Source organism: Pan paniscus, chromosome 12 (genome assembly GCF_029289425.2).
Source record: "Pan paniscus chromosome 12, NHGRI_mPanPan1-v2.0_pri, whole genome shotgun sequence".
Classification (NCBI taxonomy): Eukaryota; Metazoa; Chordata; class Mammalia; order Primates; family Hominidae; genus Pan; species Pan paniscus.
In genome coordinates, this window is record NC_073261.2 from 95,242,682 (window position 1) to 95,266,507 (window position 23,826).

The 23,826-nt window shown below is 50.2% G+C and overlaps 1 protein-coding gene across 1 annotated transcript in view; it reads right to left on the bottom strand.

The window, feature by feature from the left end:
* The window catches only part of EHD3 (EH domain containing 3), a 34,883-nt gene extending 12,176 nt beyond the window's left edge, over positions 1–22,707 (bottom strand). The window contains exons 1-3 of the mRNA XM_003827161.5: positions 21,593–22,707; positions 12,027–12,203; positions 7,035–7,132 (exon numbers count right to left, since the gene is read on the bottom strand). Of these exons, the coding sequence (XP_003827209.3) occupies positions 7,035–7,132; positions 12,027–12,203; positions 21,593–21,819 (502 nt within the window). The 5' untranslated portion in view covers positions 21,820–22,707. The remainder of the gene's footprint in view (positions 1–7,034; positions 7,133–12,026; positions 12,204–21,592) is intronic.
* Positions 22,708–23,826: the final 1,119 nt, after the last annotated feature.

The following is a 23,826-nucleotide window of genomic DNA, read 5'->3' on the forward strand; positions in this document are numbered from 1 at the left end:
CCTCACCCTTCTGGGCTTCCCCTGCACCCAGCACGGTGTGTGGCACACAGCAGGTGCACTATCAGTATTTGCTGAACGGAACTGAAACGTGGAAAACGTGGAAACCTGTTCCACGTTTGGCATCTGGGAGACAGTAAATGAGTAATCTCTGGGCCTCAGTTTTATGGTTGAGGAATCAGTGACTCAGTCGTAGGGTTATTGTGAGGATCTAAACAAATCAGAGGATGCAGGTGAAACTGCTGAGCTGTGACCTTGGCTGTTCTCATTGCCCTGCTGTTTTTTGTAAAGCACTCCTTTTAAGCCCTAGTTTCTATGAGATGGGATGTGCTCTGTAGGAGTCACCAGAGGAGCACTGGCCTGGGTGAGTCCACCTCTCATTTCTGCTTAGCCACTAACTTACTGTGTGTCCTTGGGCAAGAATCTCCCCTCTCTAGTCCTCTGTCTCTTTGCCTGTCAAATCAGGGGATTGAGCTGGACAACCTCCGAGCTTCCTTTCTCGGTTCACAATTCTCTGCATCTGAGACCAGAGGTGTGAGGGTGGGGAGTACAATAGGATGGATGGAGATTAGCTACAAGGGACCCTTTGCAGGCACAGCAAGAGAGAGAGGCTGCAGGCTGCTGTCTTACAGGCCTCGGGGATGCCTGTGTGAAGTCTGCCTCTGCCTGAGGACAGGCCAAGGGCTTCTGGGAACTCTTTCTGTGATTTTGTAAGCAGAGGCCTCCTATTTGCTCTGGCAAGCTGCTATCCAATTACAGACTCAGTAATGCCAGAAGCTTCCAGCCAGGTGTGGCTGTGAAGACCATGACCATCAAGCAATGACTCCATGGGTTGCTCTGAAGCTCGACCTCCCTGCTCCTGGCTAACCCCGAGCCTGTGTCATCTGTAGGGTGGATATTTAGTTGTTCACTTGGCCTGGACTTAGGTGCAGATCTAGGAATGGCGGTATCTCAAAGGTATGGACTGGACCCAGTAAGAAAAAGGGTATGGTATAGGATTAGCTTTCTTATTTATTTGGCAAATCTGAACCTCAATTTTCTCAGCTGCAAAATAGGGATAACAAATGACTGAATGAGGGCTCTGTGGTAGAGCTGTGGCAACAAGATCTGACAGCACAGACTGCCTCAGCAGCTGCGGTGAGTGCTATGGCCAGTGACAGGCCCCCTTCCCCTCTCTGGTCCCAGCGATGGCTCTGAGACCCACAACGGTAGCTCTTGGGCACCTGCGGCAGCCCAAGTGTTCATGAAATATGGACTAGTGAGTCGGGGGAGATTCAAGCCCCAAGAGACAGAGCAGAGAAGCTGCCCTTCCTGGACTTCATAGCACAAGTCTGCTGGCTCTAAGAGGTCTAGTCAGCCAGCTCCGGGCCTGGAGACTGGGCAGCCTGCAGGGATCTGTGGTCCCCTCCAACCGGAGGCTCCAGATGACTGGAAAGAGAGCACTTTGAAGTAATGCCAGGCAGGAGGAAATCAATCAGACAAACACAGTAAGGAAAGCCACCCCTTCCTCACCCGCCGGCTTCCATCATGGTCTGGCAGGCAGTGCCTGGGCCCTCACAGGGCAGCATACTTCTTCGGGTTTCCAGCCACGTGACCTCATTCGCTCTTCATAATTCTCTGTATCCCAGGAGGTAAGTAGGGCATACACATCTTACAGGACAGGGAATCTGGACACAAAGAGATTAAGGGGCTTGCCCAAGCTCACATAGCCAGGTGGTGGCAAACTCAGGCCTGGAACCCAGCTCCTTGACTTGCAGCCCACGTTCTCTTTCTATAACAGCTCACAGCCATGTGAGCCTGAAGCTCAGAGGCTGAGCCCTCAAACCAGGCACTTACTTGCGGTGGGTACATACAAAACCCCATCCCTCCCCAAAAAAATTTCCGTCAAGATTTAAAGACATTTGAGCAAAAGAGGAATAACAAGGCATCAATTTCCAAAATGTGGGAAGAGTTTGGCTGACAATGGGGAAGAAATGCCACATTAGATGCTTCCCAGAAGTAACGGCAAAGAGCGGCCCGAGCAGATGGTTGGCAAGGCCTTTTGAAGGGCGTCAGGACTTGGCTGCTCTGCCCAGGCACAAGAGCGCCCACACAGGCGTGCCTGTACCGGCACGTAGTCTAGGAAGACCCAGAGGCCTTTAAGTGCAGGCTCTGCTCCAATGAGGGTGCCCTGGATGGGCTAGGAATGTGAGGCTGCAAGGATCAGCCCAGACCTGCCAAGGTCTGAGCCCTAAAGACCCCTAGAGGAAACCTGGAGATGAGAGGTTTGCCCTCATTCCTACCCCCTGTGCTCTTCCTGGGCAGGTGATGATAATGTGCTGAGAAGCCGTGGACCAGGAATAGGAAGACCAGAGTTCCCTAGATGTGTGATCCGGGCAAATTTTCAACCTGCTCTGGCCTTACTGAGCTCACCTGTGCAGAAAGGGGCCTGTGGGGAGGAGCTTCAAGCTGTGCAGTCTGTGATGTGAGCACAAAGCCCCGCCCTGCTTTCCTAAGGTGGCGCCTATGGGGATTTCTAGCTGGGAAGCAGCCAGGAAATGTGGTTCCTAAGCTCAGGACACTCAGCCTTCTGGAGCCCTCCCACTCCTGCTGCATCCTCACTTCTTCCCAGTAATGAGCCAGGCTGGGGCACATCCTGCCACTTCCAGGAACCACTTCCCTGTCTTCCTCCCCTGCCCACCCCAATGCATCTGCATCCAGAGACAAGTGCTGGCCCAGGACCTCCCAGAATCAGCTTCCCAGGCACCCCAGCCTTCTTCCCACAAGACACACCCCGCCCCAGGCCCAGTAGAGGGTCCACACCCTGAGCAAGGACGACCCTTTGCCGCCCTAGTCCAGCCTGGGGCCCGAGTGCTCCTTCCTGTGAAGCCTGAGGTCTTGGAGCCCTGGGAAGCAGCTCACTTTGCAGAACAGGCAGTCTAATATGGCCAGTAGGGGCCTCTGTGCCGACTTGATAACCATGCCCCTTTTTATCTGGTGAGACACAGCCCTGCACCAGGTATGAGGCTCAGTGAGCAGAAGGTGGGCTGAGTTTCAGGTTCTAGATGCCCTCGTGTAGGACATAGTTGGCAGGACTATCCCAGGGAGCAAGGGTGTCCGGTCCTTGCCTGGGCTGGCTGGAGTAAGGCGAGAAGCACCCAGTCTGCTCTGTGGCCAAACCCAGAGCTCTTGGAGCCCTAGGCAAGAAGCCATGAGAAAGCAAGTTTGGTTCTATGCACACATTTGTGTGTGTGTGTGTGTGTGTGTGTGTGTGGGAGGGGGTTGCTGTGGGGAAGAGGGGAGTTGTGTATATGTGTGGGATATGTGTGAGGAGTGTGTATGCATGTGTGGGTGTGGGAGTGGGTGTGTGCGTAAAAGGAGGTATGGGTGGGGGAGGGTGGGGGAGGTGTGCGTCAGTTTAAACTGGAACCATGTGTTCTAAGGCCAATTGTGAGAAAGAAAGGGGTGGGGCTCTGCACCCTGGAAACTTTACTCGTTTGGGGTACCACAGATAACTGAGGGTGTCTGACGCCCTTCCCCCAACTGTCCTGGTCTCCTCAGGGTGCTGAGGTCAGCACCGCCCCAGGCGCCAGCAGCCCAGTTCTAGCTCTTGTTTTTAACGCAGGCTGCTTTTGCCAGCAGCTGCATTTACAGTCTGGACTCAGGAAAGCAGAAAACAAACTGGCCTGCAAAGCCACTCCTGGGGCCATCATTTCTCCCAGAGGTAGGGGGACCTGGTGCTTAGTCAATGTGGGGTGGGAGGCATTAGGAAGTGCAGGCAAGAACACCAAGGGCCTAATTTGCTTAAGGCAGTCACTGGGGTCCAAAGACTAAGGCAGGAGAGAGGTAGTGAAACCCCGTCTCTACTAAAAATACAAAAATTAGCTGGGTGTGGTGGCGCATGCCTGTAGTCCCAGCTACTCAGGAGGCTGAGGCAGGAGAATCGCTTGAACTCAGGAGGCAGAGGTTGCAGTGAGCCGAGATTACGCCATTGCAGTCCAGCTTGGTGACAGAGCGAGACTCCGTCTCAAAACAACAACAACAACAGCAACAACAACAACAACAACAACAAAAACAGAAATAGGAAAAGAATAGAATAGGATAGGAACTGAGGAAGGCAGGAGTTCCTGGGAACCAGCCTGCCACATACAGGTGCACAGGCTGTGCACTGCACAACTACAAGGGAAACCATTCACACAGATTACTCTGGGATTGTATGATAGGTGGTGCCAACTGACAGGGAGGGAGGGAGGAAGGTAGCTCATGGTGATCCAGACCCAGGGCTATGGCCCGTGTTTTCATATGGTCTATAGACCTCACAAGATGGCTGTGTGGTACATATCATTACCCCTTGTTACACATGGGGACACTGAAAATGTGACCTGTTGAGACACATACAGGTTCTAAAGCCCAGAACTCTGAATTCCTAGTACAGTGTCCTTGGAAACCGCAGAGGATGGAGTCCTCTCTGGACCCGCTGGTCAGGCTACACTGGCCTTGCAGGTGCATATGTGACGTCCCCCAGGGAGTTCACATTGGGAAGGGGTGGCTTTCCCCAGCCTTCCTGGAGGAGTCCTGAGCTGCCTGAGTGAAAGAGCAAATCCCCTTCAGGCTTAAACGCAGGGTAAACCCCAGATGAACCACTTGGGGTTGGGAATAGGTGGGTTAGGAGAAGGGGGGTGCTCCAGCAAACAAACCAAAGCAAGACAGAAAAACCACCCGTGCTGTCCCTCCACAGGGCCCTTAACAGGGAGCCAGGTGCTTACAGCGTGCGTGCTGGCTGGAAGGAGGGAGGCTCAGACATCCCTATTTTCCCAGGCCAGGGGTTCCAGCTCCCTATCACCTCCACCATATAGCCCAGAGACAGGGAGCCAGGAGATCAAGTCTTCCAAGACCCCCTTCCCAGGGGACACTGTGATGTCCCAGAATTCACAGGCCACCAATTACAGGAACTGCTAACACAGTTTCCCAAGTCCCTCCTGACTCAGCTGCTTCATTTCCCCTCTTCTTCCCAGGTCTCACCTCCTAAGCAAAGCAAGAGGTGGTAAGGAGGGAGGGCAGGGCTTTCCTCTCAGGATGTTCAGCCTCCCCACTCCCTCCCACCTGCTACAGGATGAGGACTCCAGGCTGTGTCTTCCCTGGAGGGCTGACTGGGGTTAACCTGGCCCTTGAGCAGGCTGCTGACCTGGAGGGCCTCTCTCACTGTCTTCCCTTTCCACTCCCAGCCATGGCAGCTCACACACAGCCATAGTGTAGCCTCAAAGAGCCGAGCCTGGCCCTGCACCATACACCTTCCCTCATCAGAAGAGAGCTGCTTTCTGCAGAGAGGACACCAAGGCAGCTCACAGGAGCACTGGACAGAAGCCCAGGTCTGGCACTAGTGGCCTGCACCTGGGCCAAGGGCCTGCACCACTTGGGCCTCGTCAATACACAACTGCAGGAGCACTGGCCTGTCACACCATGAGGCTGTGACCTCTCCTCTGAGGGGTCTGGGGTGAGCAGTGCTGGCCTGGGCAGGCCATGCTCTTGCAGAAAGAGCAAAGGTTTCTGGGCCCCACTATTGTGGCACAGACATGGGCAGGGCAGATCTGTGTCCCAGCCAGAGCCACAGAGCACAGAGAGTGAAGGCACATGCAGACAGTCACCTACCTAGGTCCATTCAGGCAAGAGTTCTAGCTGCTTCCCAGAGAACCCCAGCAGTTCAAAGCCCTTCCTTACCGATAGGCTGACTTCTGAGTGCTGACGTGGCTCCAGCCCTGGCAACTAGCTCCAATATTGGGGTGGGCATGGCGTCATCTGATTTTCTTGCCAGAGATACAACACATGGCACAGAGAGGGTAGGGAGCTATACAGGACACTCAGCAAACTGTGCCAGGACAGGCTGGGGGTGGGGGCCCAGAGCAGTTGTTTTTAGCTTTTGATAGCATCTGCCTAGCATTTTAGAGTTAGAAAAAACAAAACAGGCCGGGTGCGGTGGTTCCCGCCTGTAATCCCAACACTTTGGGAGGCCAAGGTAGGTGGATTACGAGGTCAGGAGATCGAGACCATTCTGGCCAACATGGTAAAACCCCGTCTCTACTAAAAATACAAAAAATTAGCTGGGTGTGGTGGTGCACGCCTGTAATCCCAGCTACTTGGGAGGCTGAGGCAGGAGAATCACTTGAACCCGGGAGGCAGAGGTTGCGGTGAGCTGAGATCGTGCCACTGCACTCCAGCCTGGCAACAGACTGAGACTCTGTCTCAAAAAAAAAAAAAAAAAAGAAAACAACGATGATGATGATGATCATCTATAATCCCTCATGGTTACTAGGTACTTGCTATGTGCCAACCAGAAAAGGCTTTTTATCTTAAGCATTTCTTTTCATCTTCAAACAACTCTGTAAGATGGATAATACTATTCCCACCCCACCCGCCCCCACCGCCCCACACCATTTTTCAGACAAAGTAACTGAAATAAAGAAACCTGCTGAGGGTCACTGTGCTAGGAAGTGGCAGAGGCAGGCTTAGAACCCTGCCAGCCTGACTCCAGAGTTCTGTCTTCTAACCACCACACCAGGCAACCTCCTTTAATGAGCAATGATCCTGTATTTATCTGGAGTGAACAGTTTTTGAAGTGCTTTCACCACCTGGTTCCCTCCTCTTATGACCCAGAGCACTGATACCATTGAGCTGAATTTCTCTGTATGCATTTGGCTGCCCTGCAGAGCTGCAAGCTCCCCAGGAACTTAAGAAGCAAGCCAGGATCAGGGCCATGGAAGGTGCCCCTTGTAGCATGAATAAACCCAACGAGGTAAGACTGATATTGATGTCTTCATTTTACAGATGAGAAGACTGAGGCCAGCTATCTCCTGAGCTACGGTGGACCTGAATTCCTCTCCCGACCCCTGCCAACCCCGGCCTAGGACTGCCCCAGGTAAAATGATCCCACACAGCACAGGAGAAGTGCCGGCTCACCAAGGGACAGCATGGCCCTGGGTGCTTCTCTTCTGGTATGTAAGAGACTGAACATGCCAGAACCATGGAGCCCACAGCCAACACCCCTCAGGCAGGTTGCTTACCCCGGCTGATCCTCTGCTTCTCCCCAGAGAGGATCCCTGGTGTGTCGATGACGCTGATGCTCTCCAGCACAGGGTTAGGTAGCTGGGCACACACGAACCTGCATGGGCAGAGGTAACCTGGGTGAGTACTCGCCCACCTTTCATGACCCAGCCGCATGACTCCAACCACCTGTCTTGTCTCTCTCAGGTGAGCTGCAGGTGCATCCTGAAGGGTTTAGTTCACCATGGACTTGCCCAGTTCAGGGTGTGGCTGACAGCTGACCCGGGGCTGAACCCCAGTCCTCTTGCCTCTCCCCACATCCAGTGTTAAGAGCGCCCTGCACCCGGGTGTGTTTGGTAAAATGCTGTGTGACCAGCAAGCAGGGCTACTCCATAGCGACATCGGGTCTTCATGTGTGATCAAAGCCTGGGTTTAATTCTTACGGCCCCAAGTCCTTAGTTTGTCATTGGTCAGCTACCTCCTTGCCTTGAGTTACTGCACTTAGCTTGGCCCTCTCTAGGAACCTTAGCTTCTTTAGATAGCCAATGAGAAGACCCCCTGGCTCCTCTTCATATGAGCCCCTAGGGACTAGCGGGGCAGGAGGGACTTCAAGGGTCTGTCCCAAACCATCACTGCAGAGTCAGGGTCTGGGGAGCCTCCTTCTGATTTGATCCTCGTGGGCAAAGTGGCTGTGCTTCTCTGTTTATGTCCTCATTTGTAAATGGGATATCATTCAACAGTAACTGAAGCCCTACTCTGTGCAAGATAACAGGCTGGGTGCTATGGCCAGAGGATCACAAGCCTGGCTGGCTTAAAATGGAGACTCCCAGGAGCCAGGCCAGAATCCCAGCCCCAGCCCCAGAAGTGGGTCTCACTCAGGATCTATGACTTGAGGAAGCTCCCTGGATGATTGTGAGGCAGCCATGGTTCATGCTTGCCAACTCCTGCTTTTGGGGACACTAAGATGTCCAAACCTCGATCCCTGTCTCCAAGGAGCACAGCCTGGTGCAAGACAGGAGGCCAGGAGGCCTGTACATGGACAAGCAGAATACACAGTGCAATGGGACCAGCACCCTGAGAGAAGTCAGATGTAGTGTTTGGAAGATTCAAGGCAGAGAGATGGCTTCCTGGAGGCAGAGGGAGGGCTTCCTGGAGGAGGAGGCACTGGAGCTGGCCTCGAAGACTGGGAACCACCCAGGAACATTTATTTGGGCATTTAAAGGCCAAATATCTCTATTAGGAAAGCAGTCAAGTGTTATTTAAGAGAAGCGAGGGAAGGGGAGCAGACAAGGGGTGTGAAATAGGACCACTCAGCAGCATAGAGACAGGAACCTGGAAATCTAAGGTGCAGCACCTTGTGCGGACAAATCTAAGGTGCAGCACCTTGTATGGACTGCAGTGAAGCTGGTGGCACATGCAGGAGGGATGCAACATCATTCCCTGTTGTCGTTTCAATGGACATGCCTGGCAGACTCCCAGCCAACCTAAACATCCACTACTTCAGCGGCTGCGTGCTCCTGGAGAAAATCTCAGAACCTCACTATTTCATAGGTGCCTGCAGTAAGCCACATTCTTTCATCATTCTTCTCTGGTGATGCATATTTTCTCCTCTTTCTCTCTTCAGTATTTTCTGCTGGGAATGTCCTCTTTTTTTTACACTATTGGTGCCACTTCACTCATCATTTAATGTCAGGGTCAAATGCCAACTTTCCCACAAAGGCCTCGTCAGGCCTGCTCTTCCTCTTGCCTGGGTTATCACTGGCTCTTTCCAAGCCTGTGTCCACTGGACTGGATCAGCCTTATATTCCCCCACAGAATAGAGCCCAAGGCCGCTAGGGGCCTGGTGTCTGTTGAAATAAAACATGAATTCTATCTCTTAGTAAGATACCTGGGAAGGAGGCAGGAGACACAGCCCCTCCTGTGGCCACATTTCTTTCCTTGTCAATGTCTGCTCTCCAGGCCAGACACCAAGTCACTCTGGAAATGCAGGATCTTGCCTCAGTCACCTTCATTTTATTCATTGAAATCACAGATTTAGAGAGAGATTCCTGACCCCTTAATAGTATCACCTTTTATGTGCATGTTATTTGTTTCACAACACCTTCCTATATATTTTCTTTATAAATTTTTTTTTGTAAAATATATGCACATGGTAAAAAACAAACAAACAAAAACCAAAACAAAACAAAAAACCAAAACATGGTCCAGCAAGGCATAAAATGAAATAGGAAGGTGTTCCTCTTCTCTATCCTTCTGCCCTGCTCAATTCCACTTCCTAAATGGAAACACTGTAGGCCGGTTACAGGCTCACACCTGTAAACCCAGCACTTTGGGAGGCCAAGGTGGGCGGATCACTTGAGGCCAGGAGTTTGTGACCAGCCTGGCCAACATGGTGAAACCCTGTCTCTACTAAAAATACAAAAATTAGCCAGGCGTGGTGGCGCATGCCTGTAACCCCAGCTATTCAGGAGGCTGAGGCGGGAAAATTGCCTGAACCCAAGAGATGGAGGCTCAAGTGAGCTGAGATCATGCCACTGCACTTCAGACTGGGCAATAGAGCAAGACCTCATCTCAAAAAAAAAAAAAAAAAAAAAGGTAACCACTGTAAAGATTTATATATTTTTTCCTTTCTCTCTCAGATCTTCTTTACACAACACACAACATTTGCAGGAATGGATTATTTACATTTTATCACTTTCTAGATGAAGATAATAATATTCAAAGAGGTGTCTTTACTCAAAGTAAACCACCCCCACCCAACCTCACCCACACCACCTGGTTTCAATAAATTTAACAATGGAGTTAATGAGACTTGCTGGGTTTGATTAATGACATAAGGGCGCTCAGCTCTCAGGAATGCACCCAGCATATGATGGCAATCACTTAAATTCTGTTATCATAATAGGCTATATGCTATTACATATAATACAATACACTATATCATTATAAGCACAATTATCCCAAAATGGCATTAACCACTAAACCTGTACTCCTCTCTTGTGATGAGTCCAGTTTCCTCTTGTCTCCCCCTGACTTTTCCCTCCTTTCCCCTGGGGTCCAGCTCCTCCTCTCTGCCTTCAGATAGGACAGTGCTCCTCAGCTGACTCACTAACACTGCAAACTCAATGTGTCCAAAATCAAATTCATTGCCTACCCCCTTGCTCAGATATCCCTGCTTCTCTTCAGCTCCAGCGACTCATTCTCCTGAATCATGCTCATCCCACACCCTCCTTTTATGCATTTCAGCATTTTGGGCATCCAGGACCTCCTTACTCAGTTCCAGGTATAAGAGACCCCCCTGGACTCCAGGACACCTGCCCCACTGCACCTTACCACCACGACCTCCTCATTCTTCCTAAACGGACCTCAGCTTCATTCCCAACATAAACCAAGCCCCATGCCTGGGCCTCTTTCTCTGCCAGGCCAAGTTCCCAAGATTTCTCAGCGTGACCCTTCCTCTGCTCCCTACTCTGGGCGCACACCTTGGCCACTCACAGTTCCACATTTCATTCATGTGGTGGTCTCCCTGTCCCTGTCTTAGACTGTTATTGACTCCATGCCACTACAAGGTTTTATAAAAAATATTATTTGGGGCCAGGCACGGTGGCTCACGCCTGTAATCCCAGCACTTTGGGAGGCTGAGGCAGGTCAATCACCTGAGGTTGGGAGTTTGAGACCAGCCTGACGAACATGGAGAAACCCTGTCTCTACTAAAAAAAAAAAAAAAAAAAAACACAAAATTAGTCGGGTGTGGTGGCACATGCCTGTAATCCCAGCTACTCGGGAGGCTGAGGCAGGAGAATTGCTTGAACCTGGGAGGCAGAGTTTGCGATGAGCCGAGATCGCGCCATTGCACTCCAGCTTGGGCAACAAGAGTGAAACTCCATCTCACCAAAAAAAAAAAAAAAATATATATATATATATATATATATATATATTTGGGATAAGAGACATCGAGAATCCTTTGGGCAATGAGCCTCAACTTCTACAATGAAAAATGGCCACAGCAGATGCCTATTCCATTCACTAAACAAGTAATCAAATGAAATAAGACATGGTAACACTATCACTAACTAACCTGTTGGTTACTATGTGCCAGGCACGAAGTGTTTTCTGTTCACTATCCCACTTATTTCTCCTTTAACTCCTATTATCCTGTTTACAGATGGGAAAAATTAGAAACAAGTAAGTTTTGTAACTTGTTCAAGAGCCACAGTATTAGGCAGGATTTGAACCCAGGTCTATCTGAAGGCAAAGCCCGTATTCATTACCTCTACTCTAAAAACCTCCAATTAGAAAAAGTAGTTTTAAAATTATTTTCAAAGTATTTACCATGCACATGTGAAACTGGATTTATCAGTGTAATAAGTGTGAGCAGGGGATCAGCCTGCATTCTGGTTAAACAGAATAATTAATGTGAAGGCCCAGATTAGTTTGCCAAGCATTCCTAGAGCTTTCTCCATTCACATCATCATGATGATCTTGGTATCTGCAAGGCTGAACTTGTCCCAGGGGAAGAGAGGTGAACTGTGCAAGGTCATTCAATTTAGTAGAAGAGTTAGTGCTCAAACCCAAGGCTTCCCTCTTAAGTCCAGGGTTCTTCCCACTAGGTAGAAACAATATCCGTGAACAGAAAAGAACCTTCGTCTGCCTCCTTCCAGTTGGATGCAAATCCCAGCCACTGAATGTTTAGGCAAATGCTGGGAACTATATGGAGCATCCTCCTCCGCTTTTACTAGGGGTAGGTGCAGGGTAGGGGAATGTGACCTGAGTCATTGTTGTATCCTTCCCTGCTCCCTGATAAGGAGGAATCAACCCAGCATTTGCAGCTGCTGCATCTCACAACAGACTCAGTTACACTCTCAGCAAGCAAGGGACAATCTAGGTATGGAAAGATTGACAGGAGACTCTAGGCACCAAGCCTGCCAAGACCCTGCCTACTGTTCTTTCACTCCCCATACCCCAAGAAGAAAAGAGAGCACCTGAAAGTGTTGTGTTCCCTCCACACTCACCTGTTCAAGAAGGCGTTGCCAAAGGCGTTGAGTTTCCTGAAGGGTTTCTTGGGATCCACCACCAGGGCGTTCCCAGGGATGATCCCCTCCATGTCTCCCTGCATCACCGCAATGAAGGAGTCTGTGGTGGGCTCAGGCCCAATCCTCATGCCTGGGAAGTCCTGTTCCAGCAGGTACCTAGCAGGAAGAAGCACAGTCCTAATGCAGGCGTTCTGCACAAAGATCAACACGGCATGTCTACTATAAGGCAGACAACATGCGAGTCAGAGGGGAGGGCAGGGCCACTGCAGCAAGATCTCATGGCCTGGAGAAATGCCTGCTGGATAACAAGTCCAAAGAACTTTGTAGAGGAGGTGGAATTTCAGCTGAACTTAAAATATTCTGTTTTTTGGTCCTTATCTTTTTCCCTTTCTCAATCAGTTGGGGGCTGGTGGGCGGGGGTAGAAGGAGCAAGGTTTGGGCTCAAAAACAAAGCATGGATTGAAATGATTCTTACACAGAGTATTACAGACTCCATAACTGAAGGTAACCTGCTGAAGTACCCACACAAAGGCATGGTTAGAACTAAACCTTCCGTAGACTCTGCTGGGTTTTCATAGGTCTTTATTTAACCGGTTAGTTCTTTAATATAAAAATAGCTCATATATGATACAAAACACAAACAATATAAAAGGTACACTATGAAAAATGAATCTCTGTCCAGGTGCGGTGGCTCACGCCTATAATCCCAGCACTTTGGGAGGCCAAGGTGGGCAGATCACAAGGTCAGGAGTTCAAGACCAGCCTGGCCAACATGGTGAAACCTGTCTCTACTAAATATACAAAAATTAGCTGGGCGTGGTGGCAGGTGCCTGTAATCCCAGCTACTAGGGAGGCTGAGGCAGGAGAATCATTTGAACCCGGGAGGCAGAGGTCGCAGTGAGCCAAGATCACACCATTGCACTACAGCCTGGGCAACAAGAATGAAACTCTGTCTCAAAAAAAAAAAAAAAGAAAGAAAAATGAATCTCCATCCTATCCTACCCTCTAGTATCTGTATTTTGTATCCTGTATTCTTCCAGAAATGTCCCATGCACACAAATACTATGTTATTAAGTGTTCATGCAGATCTACACATTTATGATCTTATTTATTTATCTTGTTGAGATGGAGTGTCATTCTGTCGCCCAGGCTGGAGTGTAGTGGCGTGTTCTTAGCTCACCACAACCTCCACCTCCTGGGTTCAAGTGAGTCTCCTGCCTCAGCCTCTGAAGTAGCTAGAATTACAGGTGCCTGCCACCATGCCTGGCTAATTTTTTTGTATTTTTTGTATAGACGGGGCTTCCCCATATTGGCCAATCTGGTCTTGAGCTGCTGACGTCAGGTGATCCGCCTGCCTTGGCCTCTCAAAGTGCTGGGATTACAGGTGTGAGCCATTGTGCCTGACCTGATTTATTTATTTATTTATTTATTTATTTATTTATTTTTTGAGACGGAGTTTCACTCTTGTTGCCCAGGCTAGAGTGCAATGGCATGATCTCAGCTCACTGCAACCTCCGCCTCCCAGGTTCAAGTGATTCTTCCGCCTCAGCCTCCCGAGTAGCTGGGATTACAGGCAGCCGCCACCACACCCGGCTAATTTTTTGTATTTTTAGTAGATACGGGGTTTCACCATGTTGGCCAGGCTGGTCTCGAACTCCTGACCTCAGGTGATCCACCTGCCTCGGCCTATCCCAAAGTGCTGGGATTACAGGCGTGAGCTACCACACCCAGCCACCTGATCTTATTTTTTAGCATAGAAGCAACCTGCACACCTTTCATTCTATCTTTCTTGTCATTATCCATTTAATTCCAACTTTCAAAGAAGAGACTACATTCAAAATGCCTTGTATAGTACCTGGCAAAATAGGTATGTTCAGCAAATGAGTCCTCCCTTGTGCCCTTGGGTATTAGGCAATTTCATTACGAATGTAATAGTATATGGTGGGATTCCCAGATAGAGATTATAATTGTGCTATGTTTTTAAATGTGTTTGGTTTTTTACCTGCACTACCTAAACAGGTGTCAAAAAGTTACCTTCTATCTGTCAATGCCTTCCTTCTGTACCCAACACCCACACACACACCCCTCCCCACAACGTGTGCGTGCTTTGTAACCATGAAGGATGTTGTAATGTGCACAGGTGGACTGCAGCAGCAGGCCTGGTCTGCACAGAGGGGTGGTGGCCAGGGAGGCTTGCCAGGGCTTCCTCCCACTCATCAACATCCCATTTGTGCCTTTGAGCAGCGTTCTGAGCTGTGAATTTACTCTGCAGTTCCATGGTAGTTAAAGTCAGGTTGCTATGGGCTCCGTCCCCAAGGAAGAGCCTCGGCAGCCAGCCCTGGAGGAAGCTGCTGATCTGCTGAGAGTTGGAGCCCTCCTGTCCAAAGGCCACCCACCACACAGGGCACAGATGGGTTTCAGGTTGTCTTGGGAAGCCCCTCATCCCTCCAGATCCCAGTTCAATAATCAGAGTGTGAGGGCAGGATTTCCCCTGGTCAGAGGATCACTTTGAAAGCTGGCACCGAGGTTGTGATGAGAGTGAATCCTAACAGCTGCACCCTTGGCTAGCACTTCCTGCCTTCTCAGAATACCTTCTCCTTCAGGGCCTCCTGGGAGAAGCTGGGAATCTCAGTGGCCTGGGGCCAGCCAACCTGCTTTCTCTAACCTTGAGGGCTATGCTCTTCAGGGGGTACTTAACTCAGGGAACCTCAGTACCTCACTCCATAACATGGCGGGTAATCGTTCAGACTGAGTACCTGCGATGTGCTGGACGTTGTTCTAAACTTTCCATGGATTATCTCATTTCACCTTCCCACATACTATGATATCAGCACTATGCTCTTCCTCATCAAATGGACCTAATAAGAAAACCTATCTCACAGGGTGTTCTGGGGATTAAATTCATTGCAGAAGTTAAGCATTTAACCAGTACCTTAAATTACCTAGATTATCATTCCATTTGAAGGAGGAGGAGATAAAGGTTCCCCAGGTGATGCACTCAGTAAACAGTAACAGGGTTAGGATTTGAACCTGGCCCTTGGATTTGAGTTCATGCTCCTAACCACTACACTCACTCTCCTTTCCTGCCTTGACCAGGAAATGCAGCCATCTTTAGGGACAGGCCAAAAGGGTTGAGCTCCCTTTTAGAACAATGAATGGGACAAGAAGGCCACAAAGAAATATGGTTTGGCAGGAGGCAGGCAGGGCCAGGCCGTGGAGGAGAGGTGAGGCTTTGAGGCCCACAAACGCAGGAGTGTACTCATCTCTGTAAATATCCGCTGTGGGGTTCCCTGCTTGGCCTCAGTGACTGGGGTGTGGCATCCCAAAGCTGCTGCTATCATATGATCAGAGCAGGTCCCTGGCTCCATGGGCTCTAAAAGGACACTTTTGGATTTACAAACAGTTGGGCAAGATTACCCTTCATGAGAAAGATTCCACCCTGATTGGGAAACCCCATCTATCTTTGCCTGCCCAGTCACCTGACCTAGTGAGTGTGTGGATGAGAAGCCCTAAGCAGGGCTCTGCAAGGGAGCAGCAACAGTGGATTGCAGGAAGTAGGGATCATCAAAGGCTCCAGAGACAGCTGAAATAGAGAGAGCTGAAAAGAACCATTCTGAGGCAGCCTCAAAAATGCCCAGAATGAACAGGGCCAAACAGCAGCGATGAAGGATCCTTCTCACACAGGCGTCTCAAATTCTACCCCTGAGAGGGACGTGGTGTTCTCAGCAGATGAGTGAAGGCTTCCCAGCCTAGCAGGGTGGCTTCCGGGGAAGTTACAGGGCTGCAGCCCGAGGTGGTCAGGCAAGGGCCTAGAGTTTGTCCTGCTAAACCCACATGACCCAAAACTTGCTGACCACACATGGGTCTGGGGAAACACTGAGTCTAATGAGGCCACCAGCAAGTCCAGGCAGCACAGTCGGGTGGGGTAAATTCTCAGGGACATTTGGGTATGGCTTACAGCAGCGGGTGCCCCTGTAACAAAGCCACCACTGTGTCCAGAAAGGAAAAATCTATTGAGGAATCTCATGCACTGATTCTTTATGGGAAGCGATACAGATTGCCTCTGTTGCCAGGAGAAAACATTCCCACAGCAGTGTGAAAAAAGAAAAGTTAATTCAGGCCAGGGTGGGAACAGCGGAGATGGGGATGCACGAGAATGAGGGGAGACAGGACAGACTGAGTCCAGGATGATAATACTCGCCCTGTCGGCCTCATGGGGTTTGAGGGAGACTGTAACGCATCCCACAGACACAAGCGAGAAAGTGGATGGGAGACTCTCCACGGCCAAGTTGAGGCATGAGTCAGCTCCGTGTTCCCTGGAGCAGCTATAATTGGCCCTGTCGAAAGCACCCTCAGCCATGTGATGAAGGGATTCCAGCACGAAGGAGAATCTGGTGGCCAGACAGTCCAGCCTCCTTGCGACAGGCCAGCCCGCCCAGGGCACTACCCGGCACTGTCCCCAGAGCTCAGCGACGTGCCCCTTCTCCAGCCCTCCCCTTTGTGCTGGAGAAGGGCCTTCCCACACCTTCCTGAGAGCCTGCCTCTAAATCTCATGTTAGAGAGTCAGCTCGAGAGAGGAGAGGAAATGATAAAGCCCCATGCGCGGTGCCTGGAGCACAGCTGGTGCTAAACTGGTTCTGCCTCCCCCTCCCCACCCCGAATCCGGTCAGTAATGCTGTGAGGCGGTTATTACTATTCGCATCTTATGGATAAGGAAACTGCGGGTCAGAAAGGGGAGGTGGTCTGACCTCTGTCAGACCTTCCTAACCAGGTCCCTGGGCAGGAAGTGGTGGAGCTGGATTCTGCTGACTTGGACTGTGTTCCATGGCCTTCGTCCCACTGTCAATGGGAATGGGAGGGAGACCTTTCCCCAAAGGTCTTTCTCCTCCCAGTAAATGTTTTTCCTGATGACTGCCAGGCACCTGACTTTCAAGGCAGCCCCTAAGCCGGACCGAGGCATGCAGACACAGTTCCTCTGGCCTAAGGCCTTCTGCTTCCTTGTGTAACACTTAGGTCTTGTAAGAAGCAGGTGGATTTTCACCCAGGCCCCTTTAGAGACCCAGCAGATCAGAACCCTGACAGACAAAGGACATCCCCTGGCCTTGGTGGGTGGACAGGGCTGAAGGTGGTGCAGGGGCTGTGCCTGCCAGGATGGACTTTGCAGTGAGTGGGTCTACTGGGGTGGTGGCCCTCTCACGCTATCCCTTTGGCTTTCTGGAGAACCATCTTTCCCGGCGCAGTGGCGCTGTAATGTCTGGGGTGGCATGTCAGGTTGGTGATGAGAGCTGGTGCAGCCACAGCAAATACCAAGGCACCTTTGGGGTGGGAGGTTGCAGTCTGCTGAAGTGGGAGAAGCTGAAAGGGTCAGCTCAGTAGCCCTCACGATGGACTCCCATCCCAGCAGCCCTACCAAGTGCTCATGCCTCAAGAGTCCAAGTCACACGATAGAAGGTCCGTGCAACCCTCCAGACCAGCCCAGCCTCCCTAAGGAGCCTGGGGCAGCTTAGCTCTGCAGCCCCAGGCCCCACAGCCAATCCACTAGAGCCTCTCTCTCAGCTCTGCCAAGGTCCAGGGAGGCCTCCCTCATGGCCCATGGAAGCACTCAGGCCTTCCTCAGCCCCTGGAGCAGCCAGCTACTCACCTCCACTACCTGCAGAATAAGGGGCCCCAGAAGTAGGCAGCGAGAAGGAGTGACCAGGGGCCAGATGGTCCAAGGAAGGAGGGATTCAAGGCTGCATGCCGGGCAGAGAAATAGCAAAGGGAGAAGAATAGCAGAGGCAGGAGGAAAGGCTGCCAGGGCCAGAGGGACACAGAGCTACTGTACTCCAAAGAGGCAGCCTATGTTGGAGAGGGCAGCCGCCAAGCCAATTTACTGTTTATTTTATTACTCTGTGTTGCCGGGCCTTAGGCCAGGGAAGTTATTTCAGGCAGAGATCACAGCACATTAATTAGTTATTAAAAGAATGTCCTTTTCTGTGTGTTCTTCCTCAGACAAGAAATAGATGCCGTGGCAAGCACATATTACTGAAAGTGGATGGACCCTCAGGGGCAAAACGCCAAGAACTGGGGGAATAAAGAGGCAAATCTTTGTTTCTGAGGAAAAGGCCCCTCACAGGTTCAGGCCTGGCATGGAGACAAGAATCAAGGCAAGAAGCAGGGATGGGAGAAGGGAGAGGAGGAGGCCTTCTGAGACCTAGGCATGGATGCACTTATCCACCCCAGAGCAGCCTTACTCGCATTGGGGAAGGGATGCAGTGTCAACTCACACTCTCGGAAAACAACTGCAAAATATGACTCTTAGTACAAAAATTTTAAAGTTAAAAAATATTTTAAACAAAACTCTGCCCAACCTTTGGCCTAGCAATTCCACTTCTGGGAATCTCAAAAAACAAAAACAAAAACAAAAACCACACACACAATATAGGAAAAAATATTATACACAGAGATATTCAGAATTATTCTACAATAACAAAAAATTAGAAATAGCCTAAAACATCCAAGAGAAGTAGATTAAGTAAGTGAAGAATCGTATATACACACAATGAAATAGTATGCAGCTGTTAAAAACAATGCTATTCATTAGTTGAATGAATAATTGTATGTACAAATAGTGAAATAGTATGCAGTTGTTAAAAATAATGCTGACAAATAACGCTTGTAACATAGGAAATGTTCATGCTATAAGAAAAACTGGCCAGACGCAGTGGCTCACGTCTGTAATCCCCAGCACTTTGGGAGGCTGAGGTGGGTGGATCCCCTGAGGTCAGGAGTTCAAGACCAGTCTGCCTAACATGGCGAAACCCCATCTCTACTTAAAATACAAAAATTAGCCAGGCGTGTTGGCGGGTGCCTGTAACCCCAGCTACTTGGGAGGCTGAGGCAGGAGAATTGCTTGAACACAGGAGGCGGAGGTTGCAGTGAGCCGAGATTGTGCCATTGTACTCCAGCCTGGGTGACACAGTGAGACTCCATCTCAAAAACAAAAACAAAAATAAACAAGCCAGCATACAAAATTATATGTACAGCATGATCTCAACTGTGCTATAAAATAGCTACAAATACTGGAAATATATGTATATATAAATTATATGCTTTATATATAAATATATTTTATATGTAAATTAAAATAGCTTCTAAGTCATGGGATTATGGGTGACTTTTTTTCTTCTTTAAATTTATTCTTTTCTATATTTTCCAATTAAAAACAACTGTTTACTGGATTTTATGAGAAAGAAGAAAAATACATGATTTGGTTCTGGAGGGTTCCCTGTGGTATGACCCCTCCTACAGCGCTGGCTGACACTCCCTCAAGGGGAGACAGCTTTTGAGGCATGAGCTAAATTCAGTTGCTGACATGAGTGGGGAGAGGGAACTACTGCACACGGAGGATAAGAAAGAAGAGGGATCTGCCTCTCCTGGTCTTACTGTCTCCCTCAGATAAGGAATCATCTGTGGCAATTTGACTCTGCCACTTTCTTAGACCCAGTTAACAGCCAGCGATGACTCAGGCAAAGCCGGGAGAGTGTCTCAGACAAAAGGCGCTCAAACCTGTCTGCTGCTTGGGGATCCTCACCTCTCCCCATCTTCCCTCCCATTCTGCAAAATGTCCGCTGGGAACCTCCTATAGCCGAGACCCTGGGCGAGGCCCCAGAGATGCTAAGGCATGGATGTTGTCTTGTCAATGATTGTACACCAGGAAGGAGAAGCTACAGATAATGTATGAAAGGTTATAAATACCATATGTGTAGAGAGCCAGGGAAGGCTGAGAGGGCAAGGGCCATCTGCAAATGGCCTGAACTTCCCTTGAGGCATGAATGGGCCAAGTGGAGGCCAGGGCTCACAAAGGAAACTCTGCAGGCAACCCAGGCAGCTCTGAAGTGCCTTTGGCTGCAATGGGTGCTTAATAAAACAAGGAGCATGGCTTAGATCAGGGGTTCCCACCCTAAAGTCCAAAGAAGGCCCTTGGACCCCCAACATTATATGCAAATTTGGGATGTATGTACATTTTTCTAAAGATAGAAAGTTAAGAAGCAATGGATTAGTTTAATCTCTAAGGCCTCTTGCAGTTCTATCAATATAAAACATACAAGAGCCAACAGGCCCATCACCTCCCAAACTCCTTCAGAAATCACTTGGCCTCTCAAAGCTGCTGAGCCCTAGGCTGTGCACTCCACAAGGACAAACTCAATGTGGTGTTGTGTTTAGACATGACCTATTAGCATGGTGCTACTTCCAGAAGGCTGGCGTTACAAGGTGGATGTTAGAGAAAATTAGTACCTAGAAAATTAGTAACTAGACTGTTAACTTTTCTGCACTCCTCACCAAACAAAGCACAGCATTTCACATGCTGTGGATGCTCAAACAGCCAAGGAATAGGAATAAGGGTACCCCTGCTTTCCAAACCCTCTGCAGGAGATGAGCACACTTGACTTTGGGGGGCCACCAAACTCCATTCTCAAGCTGTGGGAGCCTGAGTCTTAAGACAGAGGGCCACAACATTCTCAACAATTTGGAATGGCTATAAAAGGGGCCAAGAAAATGGCTGGCCTTGAAGTTGGGAAGATTGAGGACTGGAGTGAAGCCTGTTCTCTAAAGATAAGAAGGGCCTCTGGTGGACTTCTCTGAATGCAGGGTGAACAAATTGACTTCTTGAGCCTCCCTCCAGCCCAAGGATTCTGTAATTGAAGGGAATGGATGACTCATTCTCAGAGTTACAGGCGTTTAGCCAAGCATCTCCTCACATGCATCTAGGACTTAACATCCCAGGTCTGCTGCCCACTCTTTAGATGGCTCTGCACAATTCATTTAACTTCTCTGCGCCTCAGTTATCTCACCTGCAAACTCAGCAACTGGATGAGACAATGCCAATATCCCTTCCATCTCTAAGAGTCTTTAACATTATTATTGAGCCATTAAGATCAAATAAGAGAAAGGGGAAAAAAAAAGCATTCTGCTTCTGGACTCAGCTTCTGTTGAGTCCCCAAGATATATACACAGGAGCTCTGCTTTAGAGAAGGAAATGATAAAAGGAGGACAAGTAGCATCCCCAGGCCACCTCCGTTCCCAGGCCTGCACCCATCAGAACTCAGCTGCAACTGTGAGCCCCCATATGAGTGCCAAGCCCCTTGAAAAAGAAGGGAAGAGGTTTTGCCCGTGAATGATGTGTTGCTAAAAAGTGAAGACGTAAGACATCCCCACCAACATAAGGCGCTCCAGAGACCAGGAGCTCTTTCATTGTGCCTCCTGGGCCTCGGTTTCACCATCCATAAGATGGGGAGACTGGGAATGGCTTTACACTTGAATACTTCAGGTTGACCACCACAGCCAAGGGCCAAGTAGAGTGGACAGGTATTGGGTAGGATGGGAAGGGGGACCAGCAAAAATTGTGGGGTAAGATTTTGACGCCTGCACAAACACAGATCTCTTCAGAGCCCTCAACTGAAGGCTTCCCATTGGTCCCCTGTCTGGGATGGAGCACCAGGAGTGACCGGAGGGACTAGGCGCTGGGCTCCGGGGTGGGCTGCCAGGACCCTGGGCCGGCTCACCTGATGAAGGTGGTCTTCCCAGTGGAGTACTGGCCCACCAGCAGAACCATGGGCTTGTTGTCGAAGTCGGCATCCTCCAGGGCGGGCGAGTGGAACTCGTGGAAGCGGTAATGCTCTTCCAAGGGCAGCAGCTTGCTCTTGTAGAGTTTCTTGAGCCCCTCACTCACCGTCTGGAAAACCTCGGGGTCCTTCCTCCGGCGGTCGTCCGTACCCAGCCAGCTGAACATCGCGGCCGCCGCTCGCCCCCGGCACGCAGCCCCAGGGGAAGACTCCTCCTCAGGGGAAGATGTCCCGTAGGACCGGTCCGCCGGGCTCCGAGCCGCGCCGCCGCCTCACCCAAGCGCGGGGCTCAGCCGCACCATGGCCCGGGCACGCGGCTAGGAGGGCCGGGAGCGCACTCTCCCTGCTCCTGGGACCAAGCCCAGCCGCTGCTGCATCCAGCAGCCCAGGCCGGAGGGAGGATAAATAATCTGGGCTTGAGGAGGAGGGGTGAAATCTTGGCAATTAAAGTTGAACCTGCAAGGAAACTGCCAGATGCCGGGGTCCCCGATCGGCCCCCAGCCCTCGCCTGCTCTGCCCTGCGTGCAGCAAGGGATGCTTCGGCTCCGCTCCTGCCGGACCGAGGCGGCTCAGGGGAGACGGCGACGCTGCCCAGCCCGCGGACAGCTCCGCATCCGCAGCAGCATCCTGCAGCCCCAGGCGCTGGTTTAAATGCCAGCTGGGCAGGAAGCCGGCGCGCAGAGGAAGTCCCCTAGTACTGGCAAGGCAGGGCCGGCCCCACGGTTGCGGCGACGGGAAGCCGTGCAGGGCGCCGCCATGTTTGTGGGCAGGCGCTCAGCTCTAGACCTGCGGCCGCGCGGGGAGAGGGATGCTGATCCAGTCCAGTGGGAGAGTGCCGGTGTCTCAGTCTCAGCCTTTGGGGCTTCGATTTGGGAACAGCGCCCTCTCAGGGACGGCTGCGAGGACAGAGTTGACCTATTCATCACACTCCCTGCTTTGAATCGCCTCTCCTTCAGTTGCTGAGGTCAATTCCCTAGGAAAACAGGTACTCTAGTATTGGGGGATTTTTTTTTTTTTTTTGGCATAGAAAGAGGATCCACTATCAGGTTACACAAAATAACCAAAACTGTCACTACCCAAACTTTTAGCTAGGCTTAGGGTGAAGTCAAAATCGTTCCCATTTACTTATTCATTCATTCCAGCAAAACAAAACAAGCCAACAAGCAAAATCCCTGCAAGTACTGGGCATTTATTATGGGGCAGTTACAATTTTGGTGACTGTGGATACAGAGATGAGTGCTGAACAGACTCTCCCTTCCAGGAACTCCAGTGAAGGCAGGCTTTAAAGAGGAGGCATGAGCAGAGGGTCATGGGAATACAGGGAGGAGTCACTCCTTTTGTGTGGCTAATTTGAGGAAGGCTTCATGGAAAGCATGACTGTAAGCTGGATCCTAAATGATGAATTGACATCCATTATTCTAGGAGCGTAAGGAGTATTTGCAAAGGCTTGAGGAGCTTGATGTGTCCAAGGCAGAGTAAACAGTTTGGCATAGCTGGAGTGTAGGGTTTAGGAATGTGAAAGAGAGTGAGGGAGGCCAAGCATGAAAGGCTTTGCCAGAGATGGGGAACCAATAGCAATGCTATTACTAATCATTGTTACATTAACAAAATGCTCAGCATGTGCAGGGGCCTGGGCTAAGTTCTCAGTGAACATTGCTTTATTTAACCTTCATGGCAGATCATATTATCTCCAGCATCATACTAAGGACAGTGAGTGGGAACACTGTCCAGGTGTAGGCAAAAGCAGTGAATCGTGTGTAGAGAATTTAAACCCAATAATAAACTTGCTGAAAGTTGATGTGCTTTGTATTGGCACCATTCTAAACAGTGTAGTGATAAAACACTCCTCCCTGCCCAGGCTAATGACTCCCACTACCCTCCCTTCCACAGATGAAGAAGGAATAGGCTATGGACCAGGCAGGAACTGGAATGCCAAGAGCAGTGTTGGAGGGGCAAAAGAGGTTGGGGGTTGATATGGTTTTGCTTTGTGTCCCTGCATAAATCTCATCTCTAATTGTAATCCCCATAATCCCCACGCGTTTAGGGAGAGAGCTGGTGGGAGGAGATTGGATCATAGGGACAGTTTCCTTCATGCTGTTCTCATGATAGTGAGTGAGTTCTCGTGAGAGCTGATGGTTTTATAAGGGGCTCTTCCCACTTGGTTCCTCATACTT